The 12,654-nt window shown below is 40.9% G+C and overlaps 1 protein-coding gene and 2 non-coding genes across 3 annotated transcripts; 2 read left to right on the plus strand and 1 right to left on the minus strand.

Moving 5' to 3' along the window:
• The first annotated feature begins 461 nt into the window (after positions 1 to 461).
• TRNAL-AAG lies at positions 462 to 542 on the plus strand. Its single transcript has one exon. It is a non-coding gene; the product is annotated as a tRNA-Leu (tRNA).
• Positions 543 to 613: 71 nt separating this feature from the next.
• Positions 614 to 694, plus strand: TRNAL-AAG. Its single transcript has one exon. It is a non-coding gene; the product is annotated as a tRNA-Leu (tRNA).
• Positions 695 to 2,155: 1,461 nt separating this feature from the next.
• Positions 2,156 to 3,559, minus strand: LOC124691149 (E3 ubiquitin ligase PQT3-like). Its single transcript, XM_047224423.1, has one exon. It carries the CDS (start codon positions 3,557 to 3,559, stop codon positions 2,156 to 2,158), a length of 1,404 nt encoding a protein of 467 aa, XP_047080379.1.
• Positions 3,560 to 12,654: the final 9,095 nt, after the last annotated feature.

A 12,654-nucleotide genomic window follows, 5' to 3' on the forward strand; every position in this document is an offset into this window, starting at 1 on the left:
CGTATGGTATGTCTTGCGCCTGCAAAAGGCAGAGCCTCAGGGGTGGATGGGTTGAGACTGGAGCAACGTGAACTTGATGGAGGGCAACGTAATTTTGACCATTTTGTTCTAATTTGAGTATATTCAGAAAAATGATACAGTATAAGAAAGGTTGGGTACTTGCCCAAGTATGATCCTGATATATTTTCCTTCATAGATAGGTGTTATAAACCATGATGCAGAAATAGTATGAATTTAGATGCAAAAGGGTATATAAGGGTATATCCGTATATACTTCGTACTTGTTCCATTGTCATTATGATTCTTAAAATAGAATCTACAGCTGCTCGCAAAAAAAAAAGAACATACAGCAGAGCACCTTTTAATTTCCTGCTCTGCTAGATTATAACTGTTTAGTCTTTTCTGCTGTGAATACAGGAAGATTTGGTTCAAATAAGACAAGTCCTTTTAAATATCAAAACGATCAGATGGCCGAGTTGGTCTAAGGCGCCAGATTAAGGTTCTGGTCCGAAAGGGCGTGGGTTCAAATCCCACTCTGGTCAAAAAATATTTTTGGTTTCTTTTGCTTTATATTGTCCATATATATAAGGCCGTATTGAATATAAAGCACAATGATCAGATGGCCGAGTTGGTCTAAGGCGCCAGATTAAGGTTCTGGTCCGAAAGGGCGTGGGTTCAAATCCCACTCTGGTCAATTTTTTTTTTTTGCTCGTGTACCCATTTTTATTCACAAAAGGAAACCTTGTCCCCGGCTGGTGCTGCTTCGCCCTCAGTATTAGCACTTATATCATTATGAAATTTAAGCGGTTCATCTTATTGCACACTTTGTTGAAAGGAAGAGAGATATAAAAGGGAGGTTTAAATAACTGAGAAAAATGCAGTTCTCTGTTATGGAGTAGAATAAACACTGTTAAGGGTTTGTTCATGGAGATTTCATCATGTGCGTGACGTGGAGACAGAACTAGCAGCAATCAATCAAATAAAGAGGTTGATGTTAGGAAGCCTATGCTACAGGAATGAAGAGATCTTTGTGCGAGAGTTTTAGCCATTGCAGATCAGAAGAGGGACTCGAGAAGGAAGAAACCCATGGCAATTTCAGCATTCTCATGTAGCCACTTCGCAGATCCTGCTGAGACTTGTGGTTCTGTCACTTTTTGTTTTTCTGAAATAAACGTTGTAGCTGTGGTCCATAGAGAATTGAGCGATTGAACTGAAGCATTTGCTGCATTTTTCTCTGCAAGCTTGTGCCACAAACAGTGGTTGGTTAGTTGAGCTAGGCTCCACTGCTGGAGATCGATCCCAGTGCCGAACAATCACCAGAAATCTGGCAGGGCATCTACGATTGGAGTTTTTAAAAAGGTATTTCAACGTCCACAATTACTGTGAAACTCTATTTAGTCTAGCTGATTCATGCAACGAAAATCTGGCAGGGCATCAAATGCAGGTTTGTATAAAAGGGAGGCACATGCACTTATCATTATGAAATTTAAGAGGTTCATCTTATTACACACTTTGTTGAAAGGAACTGAGATATAAAAGGGAGGATCACAAGGCATGTGCATAATTTTTTTCATGACATTAAATAACTGAGTTAAAGTGGAATTCTGTTCCTCGTTTCTTATTTTCTGAAGAGTGTGCATTTCTGAAGACAACGTGGTCCGCACAAGATGCAACGCCTCGCGTGTGTCAACAAAAAAGATACTCCGTATATATGATGTCCGCAAAACATATCACGATGTCCATTACGGCAACTGTGAGCAGAAATTCAGAGAGCAATTTAGATGTTCTCAGACATACTACTTCAATGTTCTCGCAAAAAAAGGTGTTACTTCAATGGCACCCTTTCCGATTAGACATGGCTACTGGTAGTCTGGCACAGATACAAGCAGGGCATACACCAGTTCTTGCAATTATATACATAACAAGGGTCACAGGATAAAACTCAAGAGACATCAGTTCTGTTTATTGCTCATACAATTACAGGAAAGAGTGGAAGACGGGAGATTCGAATGCCCAAGTACACTTGTACGCATCCAGCTCCTTGAATCATAATCCACTAGTTACATTCCAGGACATTGGAATAACTACAAAAAATATCAAGCCCTATGAGACTCTCATCATTGGCCAACAGGGCAGCTTCAGACCTTCAGCGCCTTCACGTCAGAACTAACGCGACCTGTGCTCTGCTCCCGCCGCACCTTCTCTTGAAACTTCGGTCATGCTGCCTCTGATCGTCGCACCCCGTCCTCTTCCTGGCGTCATGGCGTTCGCCGTGGTACCCATACGAAGCTGCCATGTTGTCCATGGCGTCGACATGCTGCGGGCCCGTCGGGTAACCGGTACCACCGTAAGCGTAAGGCATGCCGCCGTAGCCGTGGTACATTGAAGGATCGGCTGACCACGGCATCCCACCAAGGAAGGCAGGATCGTAGCATGCCGGGGCGAATGGAGGAACGTCGTAGCAGCCGTCGTACTGATGACCGGCATGGTTGGCGCCGCGCGCTCCCGCTGTGTCCATCATCTCGCGCTTCTTCTTTCTTGGCTCATGCGTCGATGTTGAATCGTTTCCGTCGCTGTGCTCCGAGGCGGCGCCCATCTTGGAAGAAACGTGGCTGTTTTCTGAGGCGGCCGGACTCTGGTTCTGAGACGCGGGTTTCGCGGCCGCGTTGCTGTCTACGGAGCTCCTCTGCTTCTCTGTTGTTCCGCCAGAAATGCTGCTGCTGACCCTGGCGGCGAGAATGTTGGAGATGGTGGTGCGCAACGCCTGATTAGGGATCAGGTCGTCTGCGCGCGCCTGCGCCCCGCACACGCACTTGGAGCTGGCGACGATGTGGGCTCTGATGCACCTCTCACAGAAACTGCTGAAGCAGCACTTGCTCGTCACCACCGCCTCCACCATCACCTTCCCGCACATCTTGCAGTGGAGATCCGCCGGGACGCCGTCGTCATCGACTGGTGCCGCGGGCGCAGGGGAAATCACTGACGTCGCCTTTCCGAAGTCGAATCTCGGGTCGCCATTGGTGGGGCAGTGCTGGATGAAGTGGCCTGGGACGCGGCACCTGCGACACACGTAGCCGGCATGCGGCGCCCGCCCAGGGTATCCTGCGCCACGGTGATTGTAACGAGACGGGGCCTCCCACTTAAGTTCGGCAGCGTCGATCACCGCGCTGATAGCCTTGGCCTCGTCGTCCTCCTCAGCCGTCGACACGCTCGAGCTCGACCTCGAGGAAGAATCCGACGAAGAACCGCCACCGTCCTGCGCCGCTTTGGGGCGTTGAGTGGATGGCGACACGATGGCATCGGCCGGAGGCCCGGCGACTCGGCGCACCACCACCGTCGTGTTGCGCAGGACCAAAGCCATGTCGTCCGTGTACTCCTCGCCGGTCTGCGCGTCGGAGATCGCGATGCCCTCCCTGGGACCCCGGCCGCGTGTCCGGCCGTGACCGTGGCGGCTTGTCCCCATGATTAGGCGCTTCACCTCGCCGACGGAGATGGAGGGCGCCGCGACAGGGAGAGAGAATGTGTCCACGCCACTCCTGTACCGGTAGTACACCGCCATCCTTCCCTCGAGATTGATCAGCGAAGACGCACGGAGACGAAGGCACTCACTCGCCGGAGGAGATGGATGTCTGTATGTAGTAGCGTAGCGAGGTGAGGAAAATATGCATCTCAGCGATCACACGGTTGGCCTTATATCCTTGGTCATTATGAATCCGAGAAGGTTTCCAGCCTTTCCTGAACCGCCTCTTTGGGTTAACTTGTCTGAGTACGAATCCTAGTAGTACTCGGATTGGCTTTCAGTTTCCTTCCCTAATTCCATCGCACCGGCCGGAAATGTGCACCACATCCGTATCTAGTGTTTACTGTCAGTCAGACCTTCCAAACATGGTTCAGCTAGGGTCCGGTTGGCTTTCATGTTGGTAGGGCGAAGAAGCGCGCTTGGGGATGCTCACCTCCTGATTTGGATACAAGCATGTAGCTAAGATTTATTATTTAGTGGATTAATAATAAATCGGTAGAAGAAATCGTCCCTGATATTTACAAGATGATTTCACCATTTGTTCTGACCAAGAGAATGGTAGCTGAGGCCTTGATCAACGGTTGCTGGATTGGGGATATCTGTAATCTGTAATCTGTAATCTGTAATATCTAAATAGGAGCAACTCACTAAGTGATTTCTCTCAACATGCAGCCTATCCACATCAGCAGCCTGCCACATCAGCCTACAACATAATTATTTATTATTTCTTATTACTCAATCCGTCCACTGACTCTTGAACTGCCATTTATTTTATGTAGAGCGTCATCTTCTTTCATAAACCATTCGTCTCCTCCCTCACCATTCGTTCACTCCGTCTTCACCGAATTCCACTAGGCACTCAATCCGTCCACCTTGCCTGAATGTCTCCTCATTTCTCCCTCTGGCTCCTCTCTTCGTCTCCCCTTCGTATATACCAACCATCCAACCGACTCAGCCAGATGTCATCTGGGGTGATACACGTTACCCCATCTATTTAACCATGTCTTCTATGTACATGTCAGATCGATCCATTTCTTTCTCTCTGAAGTCACAGTTTATTTTGAAGTTTGGGATTTCAGGCATTCGTTTGGAGAAGAAGATCAAAGAGGTATTTCGATCTGAGCAGTGATCTGTTGGGAATTTCTCATGGAAGCTTGCTCTCTAAAGTTACATTTTATTTTGAAGATTGGGATTTCAGGCATTCGTTTGTAGAAGAAGATCAAAGAGGTATTTCGATCTGAGCAGTTACATGTTGGGAATTTCTCATGGAAGCTTGTGGGAACGTGACTGGGTATTTTTTTTGAACCAATTAGATCGCATCCAGATGCTCAATTTCAGCATCTGAAACTATTTGGGAATTGGGAGAGTCGACTGATTGTGAACTCCTCGATACCTTTCCATTCTACTCATTACTTGCTGACGATGGACATCAGCCTCAAAAGCAGCGAACCGATGTGGGTGCTGACACTGTGACCCCGGTGGCGGCGATCGATGGAAGACCAAAACGGGCTCACATGTGCGTGGGAAACATCGTCTAGATCGTCATTAAGGCAAGCCGAACCCTGATCTTTGGTCTGAGCTTTGATCAGCTATGTGGTTACTTCTTTTTTGTATTCTGAATGATCCACGGTACAAATTGCATACATGGTTTCTTCTGAAGGGGATTTTGATTCGGTTACATCAATGTATGCCTGATTGTTGGGGCGCTGAATGATCTGCCGGCAAGGTGCAGAATTAATTGTTTATAAGATTTTGTCTTCCCTGGATCTACCAATGTAAAGGATTGTCCGTCATTTTGTTAGCTTCTCTTTCGTCCCGCTTAACTGATATGAATGCTTGGAAGATTCATTCCATTTTTGTTTTTGATTCGTATTGATGTTAAACCAGTGTATTTTTATTCCTGAAACTGATACTTTGTTTGCACATATGGTTGTTATACAGTATTTTTTTATCTCCAACAAAACACTTTTCTTCTTATCATGTAGTGCGGCAGTGAAGCATATTTTAGAAGATGATTAATATTTCTTCTAAGCCTCAAGTTTCTGGCCAGAATACCAAGACTGCACAATTTACTAAAAGTGCATCTGAAGTGCAAAAGAAATTCAGCATCGATGCTTACATAAGCAGAGCTGGAGCCATCGTCAGTGTTTAGTGCATGCTATCAGGAAGGCAGCTAACTCAATGTTTTGTTTTTGATTCGTATTGATGTTAAACCGGTGTATTTTTTATCCCTGAAACTGATACTTTGTTTGCACATATGGTTGTTATACAGTATTTTTTTATCTCCAACAAAACACTTTTCTTCTTATCATGTAGTGCGGCAGTGAAGCATATTTTAGAAGATGATTAATATTTCTTCTAAGCCTCAAGTTTCTGGCCAGAATACCAAGACTGCACAATTTACTGAAAGTGCATCTGAAGTGCAAAAGAAATTCAGCATCGATGCTTACATAAGCAGAGCTGGAGCCATCGTCAGTGTTTAGTGCATGCTATCAGGAAGGCAGCTAACTCAATGTTTTTTTTTTGATTCGTATTGATGTTAAACCAGTGTATTTTTTATCCCTGAAACTGATACTTTGTTTACACATATGGTTGTTATACAGTATTTTTTTATCTCCAACAAAACACTTTTCTTCTTATCATGTAGTGCGGCAGTGAAGCATATTTTAGAAGATGATTAATATTTCTTCTAAGCCTCAAGTTTACGGCCAGAATACCAAGACTGCACAATTTACTGAAAGTGCATCTGAAGTGCAAAAGAAATTCAGCATCGATGCTTACATAAGCAGAGCTGGAGCCATCGTCAGTGTTTAGTGCATGCTATCAGGAAGGCAGCTAACTCAATGTTTTGTTTTTGATTCGTATTGATGTTAAACCAGTGTATTTTTTATCCCTGAAACTGATACTTTGTTTGCACATATGGTTGTTATACAGTATTTTTTTATCTCCAACAAAACACTTTTCTTCTTATCATGTAGTGCGGCAGTGAAGCATATTTTAGAAGATGATTAATATTTCTTCTAAGCCTCAAGTTTCTGGCCAGAATACCAAGACTGCACAATTTACTGAAAGTGCATCTGAAGTGCAAAAGAAATTCAGCATCGATGCTTACATAAGCAGAGCTGGAGCCATCGTCAGTGTTTAGTGCATGCTATCAGGAAGGCAGCTAACTCAATGTAGATATGTAGGTATTGTGGTCATACTTTTTGTCTGCCTGTACACTCAACCGAGAGTTTCATTCCTCGTGCTGGTCTCGTGGAATTTTAGAACCAACTTTACAAAAGAGATCAGTTTTGAGTTTTCTAAGCTTTAGTAAAATAGTAAATTTATTAGAAAGTAACCAGAATATGAATTTCACTATCTCACTGCCATCATCTCATCTACAATCTCCATTTTCTTTGTTTCCCGGACAAGATAACTTTGCCTCCGAATACAAGTGCATATGTTGTTTCATATCAAGTGTAACTACTCATAAGTTGATGTTGTACTTTTTTCTATTAAATATGAATTCAATATTTTGTGTGTTTCATTTTTACTCAATTTTTTACTACAATCATATTCTTTTTTGTTATCAGGTCTACAAATTATTGTAGGGTATTTGTTCAACATTGTGTAACAAATATTTTCGCAGCAACGCGCGGGGTATCATCTAGTTAAGGGTAAACATCTGGTCGTTTTCGCAAGCCATAGATCTTTGGGAGAAAATAAGAGAAGTTCAGATTTCCCCGGAGATGGAGGATAGCTGGTTATGGAGGTGGGAGAGCAACGGTAATTTCTCAACCAAGTCCGTGTATCATGCTCATTTTGATACCTCAATCTACTATGATGCAACTGAATCTATTTGAAATTCTTGGGCCCCTACAAAATGCAAATTGGCTGTTTGGCTCTTCCTACAGAGCAGATCGTGGACTGCTGATCGCCTCCCTAAACGAGGCCTCCCTCTGTTAGAGTTAACTTAGCGTTAGAGTTAGGCTAACAAGAAGTTAGCTTTGTCATTAAGCTAACTACCTTGCAGTTAACATGTAGCGTTGTCCAAACGCCAATCACGTCTGTTCACAACAGACAAAACCTTGTAAACCGCCACTGAGGCTCCTGTACAGGGGCTATATATAGCCCAACAATCATCAATGAAACTTGACTTGATCCTCTAAATCTTTCATTCTCAAACACGTTATCAGCACTTTTATCTACCAAGAGCATCAAGGCCACAAAATTTCTATTCCAGAAAAGAGTAGAAGAAAGAACTGCACGAGATGAACAATCGAAGAACAGGATTTGGAGACGGAACGCTGAAATTGTTATTTTCGCTCACCGTCGACAAAGCGCGGCGGCAAAATCGTCCACCACGCGGCTCCCGGCCCGACTCCTCCGCGACACTGCATCCCCGGTGGCCTACGGCCAGCACGCCCCGAGTACTCACGGCAGAGGTGACGCCATATGAGCCGAGTGGCGGAGCCCTCGCTGGTCGCTGCGCACTCCGATTTGTCGGCGCAGCGGAGACGCAGCCGTCAAAGGCACTCATCGCAGTGCCCAGGGCCGGCAACGACCAACGGTCGCCGCGGTGCGGCGAAAGCCCTGCGGGCGCCCGCGACCTCCTGGCGCGGCGGCAGGAAGGGTCAACGGCCGGCTCTCTGGGTGTCAGGGTGCATGCGCGCTCCCCTACGGTGAACGATGGCGGCGGCCTACGCGACCGCCGCTCGCATCGCCCTGCGAGGCTGCGACCTCTTCAATCTCCTTCAACAGCGATGTTTTTCTATGGAAGCCAAGCCAAATCGATTTCTTCATATCCTATTCCTAACCATACGAGGGACCTTACCTCTTCGTTTCTTCCCATTCTGGTTTGGATTTTCTGGTTCTTTGGAGTTTAACTCTATTAACATACTTTACAGTAAGTATTAGGTCACCTTGCAGTTTAACTCTCAAGCTAAGTATTTCTTTCGGTGTTTTAACCTACTAGTATTATTATATTCACTGAAGCCTCTAGCTTCACAACTAATATACGTACTAGATTCTATGGTCTTCCTAATTGTATATAAAGTAAAAATGTACCATTTTACATCATGTAAAAGTACCACATGAAGCCCTTATATTTTGAATATCCCTAATTTCTATCATGTTATATATATTTGCCTCTAGCATTTTGGTAACATGCTTTTTGGTACGACAACCTTATTTTGCAATTGAAAGCTAATTTTCTTGCAAAATTCTCTTAAAAAAAGAGACAAATCTACCCATAAAGTATTATAAGTTACTATCTCAAATTTTATTTTGTAAATCACAAGGCAATGACATCTGCTGCGTGAAGTGCAGTTTTTCCATTACTTTGAGATGTGCTTATTTTTAATTTTTGGCAATAATATATCTCCAAAGTGTTGCTCTAATATATTAATGTCAAAGTATAACACAAGGTAATATGATAAGGAGTCCAATGAGATGTGTCAGACTATCATTCCTACTACTCGGAGATGTACTCCATAAATATGGAGATTATCTATAATGTGTTAACTCACACTTTGACATCCATGTATGGCATAGAAGCATCAGCTTCATATTAAAATTGTTCCTCTAGAGCATATTTGTTGTTTACCAAATATATTTTACTATCATAAAAAAAATCATGCATGATTTATTCATGCTTCTCTTACATTGATATTACATAAAACTATGGAGCATGTATCATGGAATAATATTGTTGTGTGTTATGTCTATCAAGACAAACTCCATCATACATAACAATCATTGACTTTCTCACAAAACTACTATTGGTTCTGTATCATGCAGTGATAACCAATGTCAAAATAGACATCTATGTTTTGGCGGTGAATGTAACATCTCCCATCACTTTGGGGATGAAGTCCAAAGCAATGACATAAGTACCATTTAATGTCTCAAGCTCGTTGAATGTCTACCCTATGGTTATTACGAAATCACCTCGACCATTAATATATTGCGTCGAAGCATTTTCATCAATTTTAATTTACTATCATAGTAAATAAATTGCTTGATAATATCATGCATGACATGGCTAGAATATCCATCAATGGAATTTATTAAACTCACATCAGATGAGAGAAATTGAGTAAATATCAATTTCTCCGTAAATCTCCATCAAGGAGATGTATGATGTATAAACACAATGTTAATAGTTTCTCAAACACTTTTGAGTACTTCTAGTACATTGTAGTTTTTTTTCTTTCTGGTGTCTACATATTAACCTCCAAGTTGATATTTGTTGATCACATTGTTGATATGAAGATGTGATTCAAAGCCTTGAAATCACTTTACATTTTGTTTGATGATAATACAATAAATTATCATATTTATTTCAGGATAATAATATATCATATCTTCATATGAAGATTCATGTGATACACCCTACGGGTGATATACCAATACCTGAAATTCATATTAGTACTCAAAATACTAAGAATCTCAATGATCACAAAAAGAACCATGAGAAATCAATGTAAAGTGGAGGTAAAATGACAAACAAAATCATAGTAGACACAGTAAAAGGGATAATATAACTACCAAGTTTATCAAAAATGTTATTGTACGAATCATTGTACATATAAGTGTTCCCTAGCATCTGGATGAATTATACTAAAAATTCATTAAGTAATGTGAGTGTAATGGGATAATTTGAAAGCTCACTTTGATAAACATAGAAAATTACCTGGATGCGGATTAGACTTATAATCTTCATCAGAAAGATAACATAAGTTCACTCCAGTAGGAGGTATACTCCTTCACAATATCAATTTTCTTGTGGATAAAATTCCCAATAATATTTTGGAACTTCGTTTTGTGTCATGGCTATCCCAATGTGTCATTTAGCCAATAATCATACTACTAAATGTGGTATGTTATCCATTAATATCATTTTTCTCATACATGATATTTTTATGTATGAACTAAATTCATACTAAACTTTGTTGCGTACAAACAAACAAAAATCGAATCTTGATGAATTTAAGATTTGTCATAATCATCTTATTCACCCATTATAGGGGTAATGCGAAAACTTAGTGAAATTTTATTGGTCACAATTTACAAGTTGCAAAATTCTCAAATCATCAGATTTTATGAGCACCTAATGTGCCATGAGAATTTTTTTTCCTAAGTCTCTCACACTCCACTCAAATTACTTGAACTTATTCAAGAAGATACTTGTTGACTATTCAACAACTATCTGGGTCATATAAGTATTTCATGGTATTAATAGACACCTCTAGTGGATGGTCTTACGTGGGTCTTTAATCTCCACAAATCCATGATTTTACTAAATTAATTGCTCAAATTATCAAATTAAGAGCAAAATATTATAACATATTGGTTAAACCAATACTAATATTTTTATCACGAGCATTTGTGATTTTATTAAGTACTCCCTCCGGTCTCTTTTAATTGACTCGGATTTAGTACAACTTTATACTAAATCTGAGTCAATTAAATAAGACCGGAGGGAGTACCTGCGTGTACATACCCAGAATAGTGCAACTAAATTCTTTATCAAAAGAATCGAACTAATTAGATGACCACTGCAACAAAATTTTGATATACCAACATATTGTTGGAGACATGCGGTATTACACGCCGTAGATCTAATCTAAATCACAACGGTTGCTTATCATACTCGCTTCCCTTGCAGTAAGTACGTGGAAATAAAACAAGTATTTCCCATCTGCGATAATTCGGTTATATACCGATATCACCACCCCAACGTACATCATGGGCCCTCATATCAATTTGGGATCTATGTGATAAATAACTAAGGTATAATTTTCCAATATCCGTCAAATACCTTAAACCCTATCAAGGGAGTTATTGATAGCCCGTACGCTGATTGCATTTGCAATAAGAATATTTTTCGGCATTAGGGGGAGATTAGTACCACAAAGAATGTCGATAAATAAATAATAAATGTCATAGACTTTCAGTCCTTATATTCACGTACTTGAAAATCCGAACGATTCGGTCATAAATTTGCAACACATTGCAAATCTGCCACATACATTTACTCGTGACAAAAATGTCACAAAATCATATTATGCATACAAACAATGTGCCAAAAGAGTGAAGGTACCTAATGTAACCACTTTCCTCCAAAATTAGAGCAAAAGGGGGAGAAAATTGGCCACATGAGATATAAATTCTCACATGCTTCCGCGGAACAGAGGAAATTATATTCTCAACAAGTAAATGTAGTTCAACCTCAAGTTGAATAACACATAGTGGATGCTCATCATCCAAACCCAGCACAAATGTGCACATAATTTTAAGTGTTGGGACATCGAAACACCTTGACTCTATTGTTATGGGAAATCATGAGGAGTTCAAATATTTAATCACATTTCCACAAATATTATGATTCAACAGAATCATACAACAAAGACTAAATTTTGTCGACAAATATATTTATTCTTAAAAATTGCTAAAACCTTTAGGGCCCTGAACCAAAGTCCATGGCAGAGTGCCTAATGCACTCATATATTGGTTCAACTAGAAGGATGCAATTGAATAAGAATAGCACTCACTCAACAAGGGAGGTATTTACCATTGTAATACCTATTCCTCATAAGCACCTTCCCTCTGGAAGACAAATGACTTTTTGTTAACAACAAAAAAAACAATGAGGTGGTGATAAAGTGAGACTTGTAGCGCAAGGGTTCACGCAGAGACCCGACATCAATTATATATGATGTAACATACCCTATTGGTATAAGTGGAATTATGTTTCGATACTAATATTATTGGCAATTATAAATAAACTATCCATGTAGCTGATGGATGTAGTGATTACATAATCATATGGGTCACTCAATTTGGATATCTATATTAAAGTCCTTAAGGCTTATAAATCCAAATCCAATATTAAATCGCAACATATGTGTAATAATATAAAAGTCACTCTATGAATTAAAATAGTCAAACACAAATTGTGTGGTACAATTGACTATAAGAGCTCCTTCTTATAAAGGATTACTCGTACAATGATGATTGCTTATATGTAGTCATAAACAAAATCCCTAATTGGATTCTACATGACCTTTGTATATATCAATGCTTTTATCATCAAAGTTTATAATATACATGAAAGGTCCTTGCAATCATATCAAGACGGAGATTTGGAT

Source organism: Lolium rigidum, chromosome 2, assembly GCF_022539505.1.
Source record: "Lolium rigidum isolate FL_2022 chromosome 2, APGP_CSIRO_Lrig_0.1, whole genome shotgun sequence".
NCBI lineage: Eukaryota > Viridiplantae > Streptophyta > Magnoliopsida > Poales > Poaceae > Lolium > Lolium rigidum.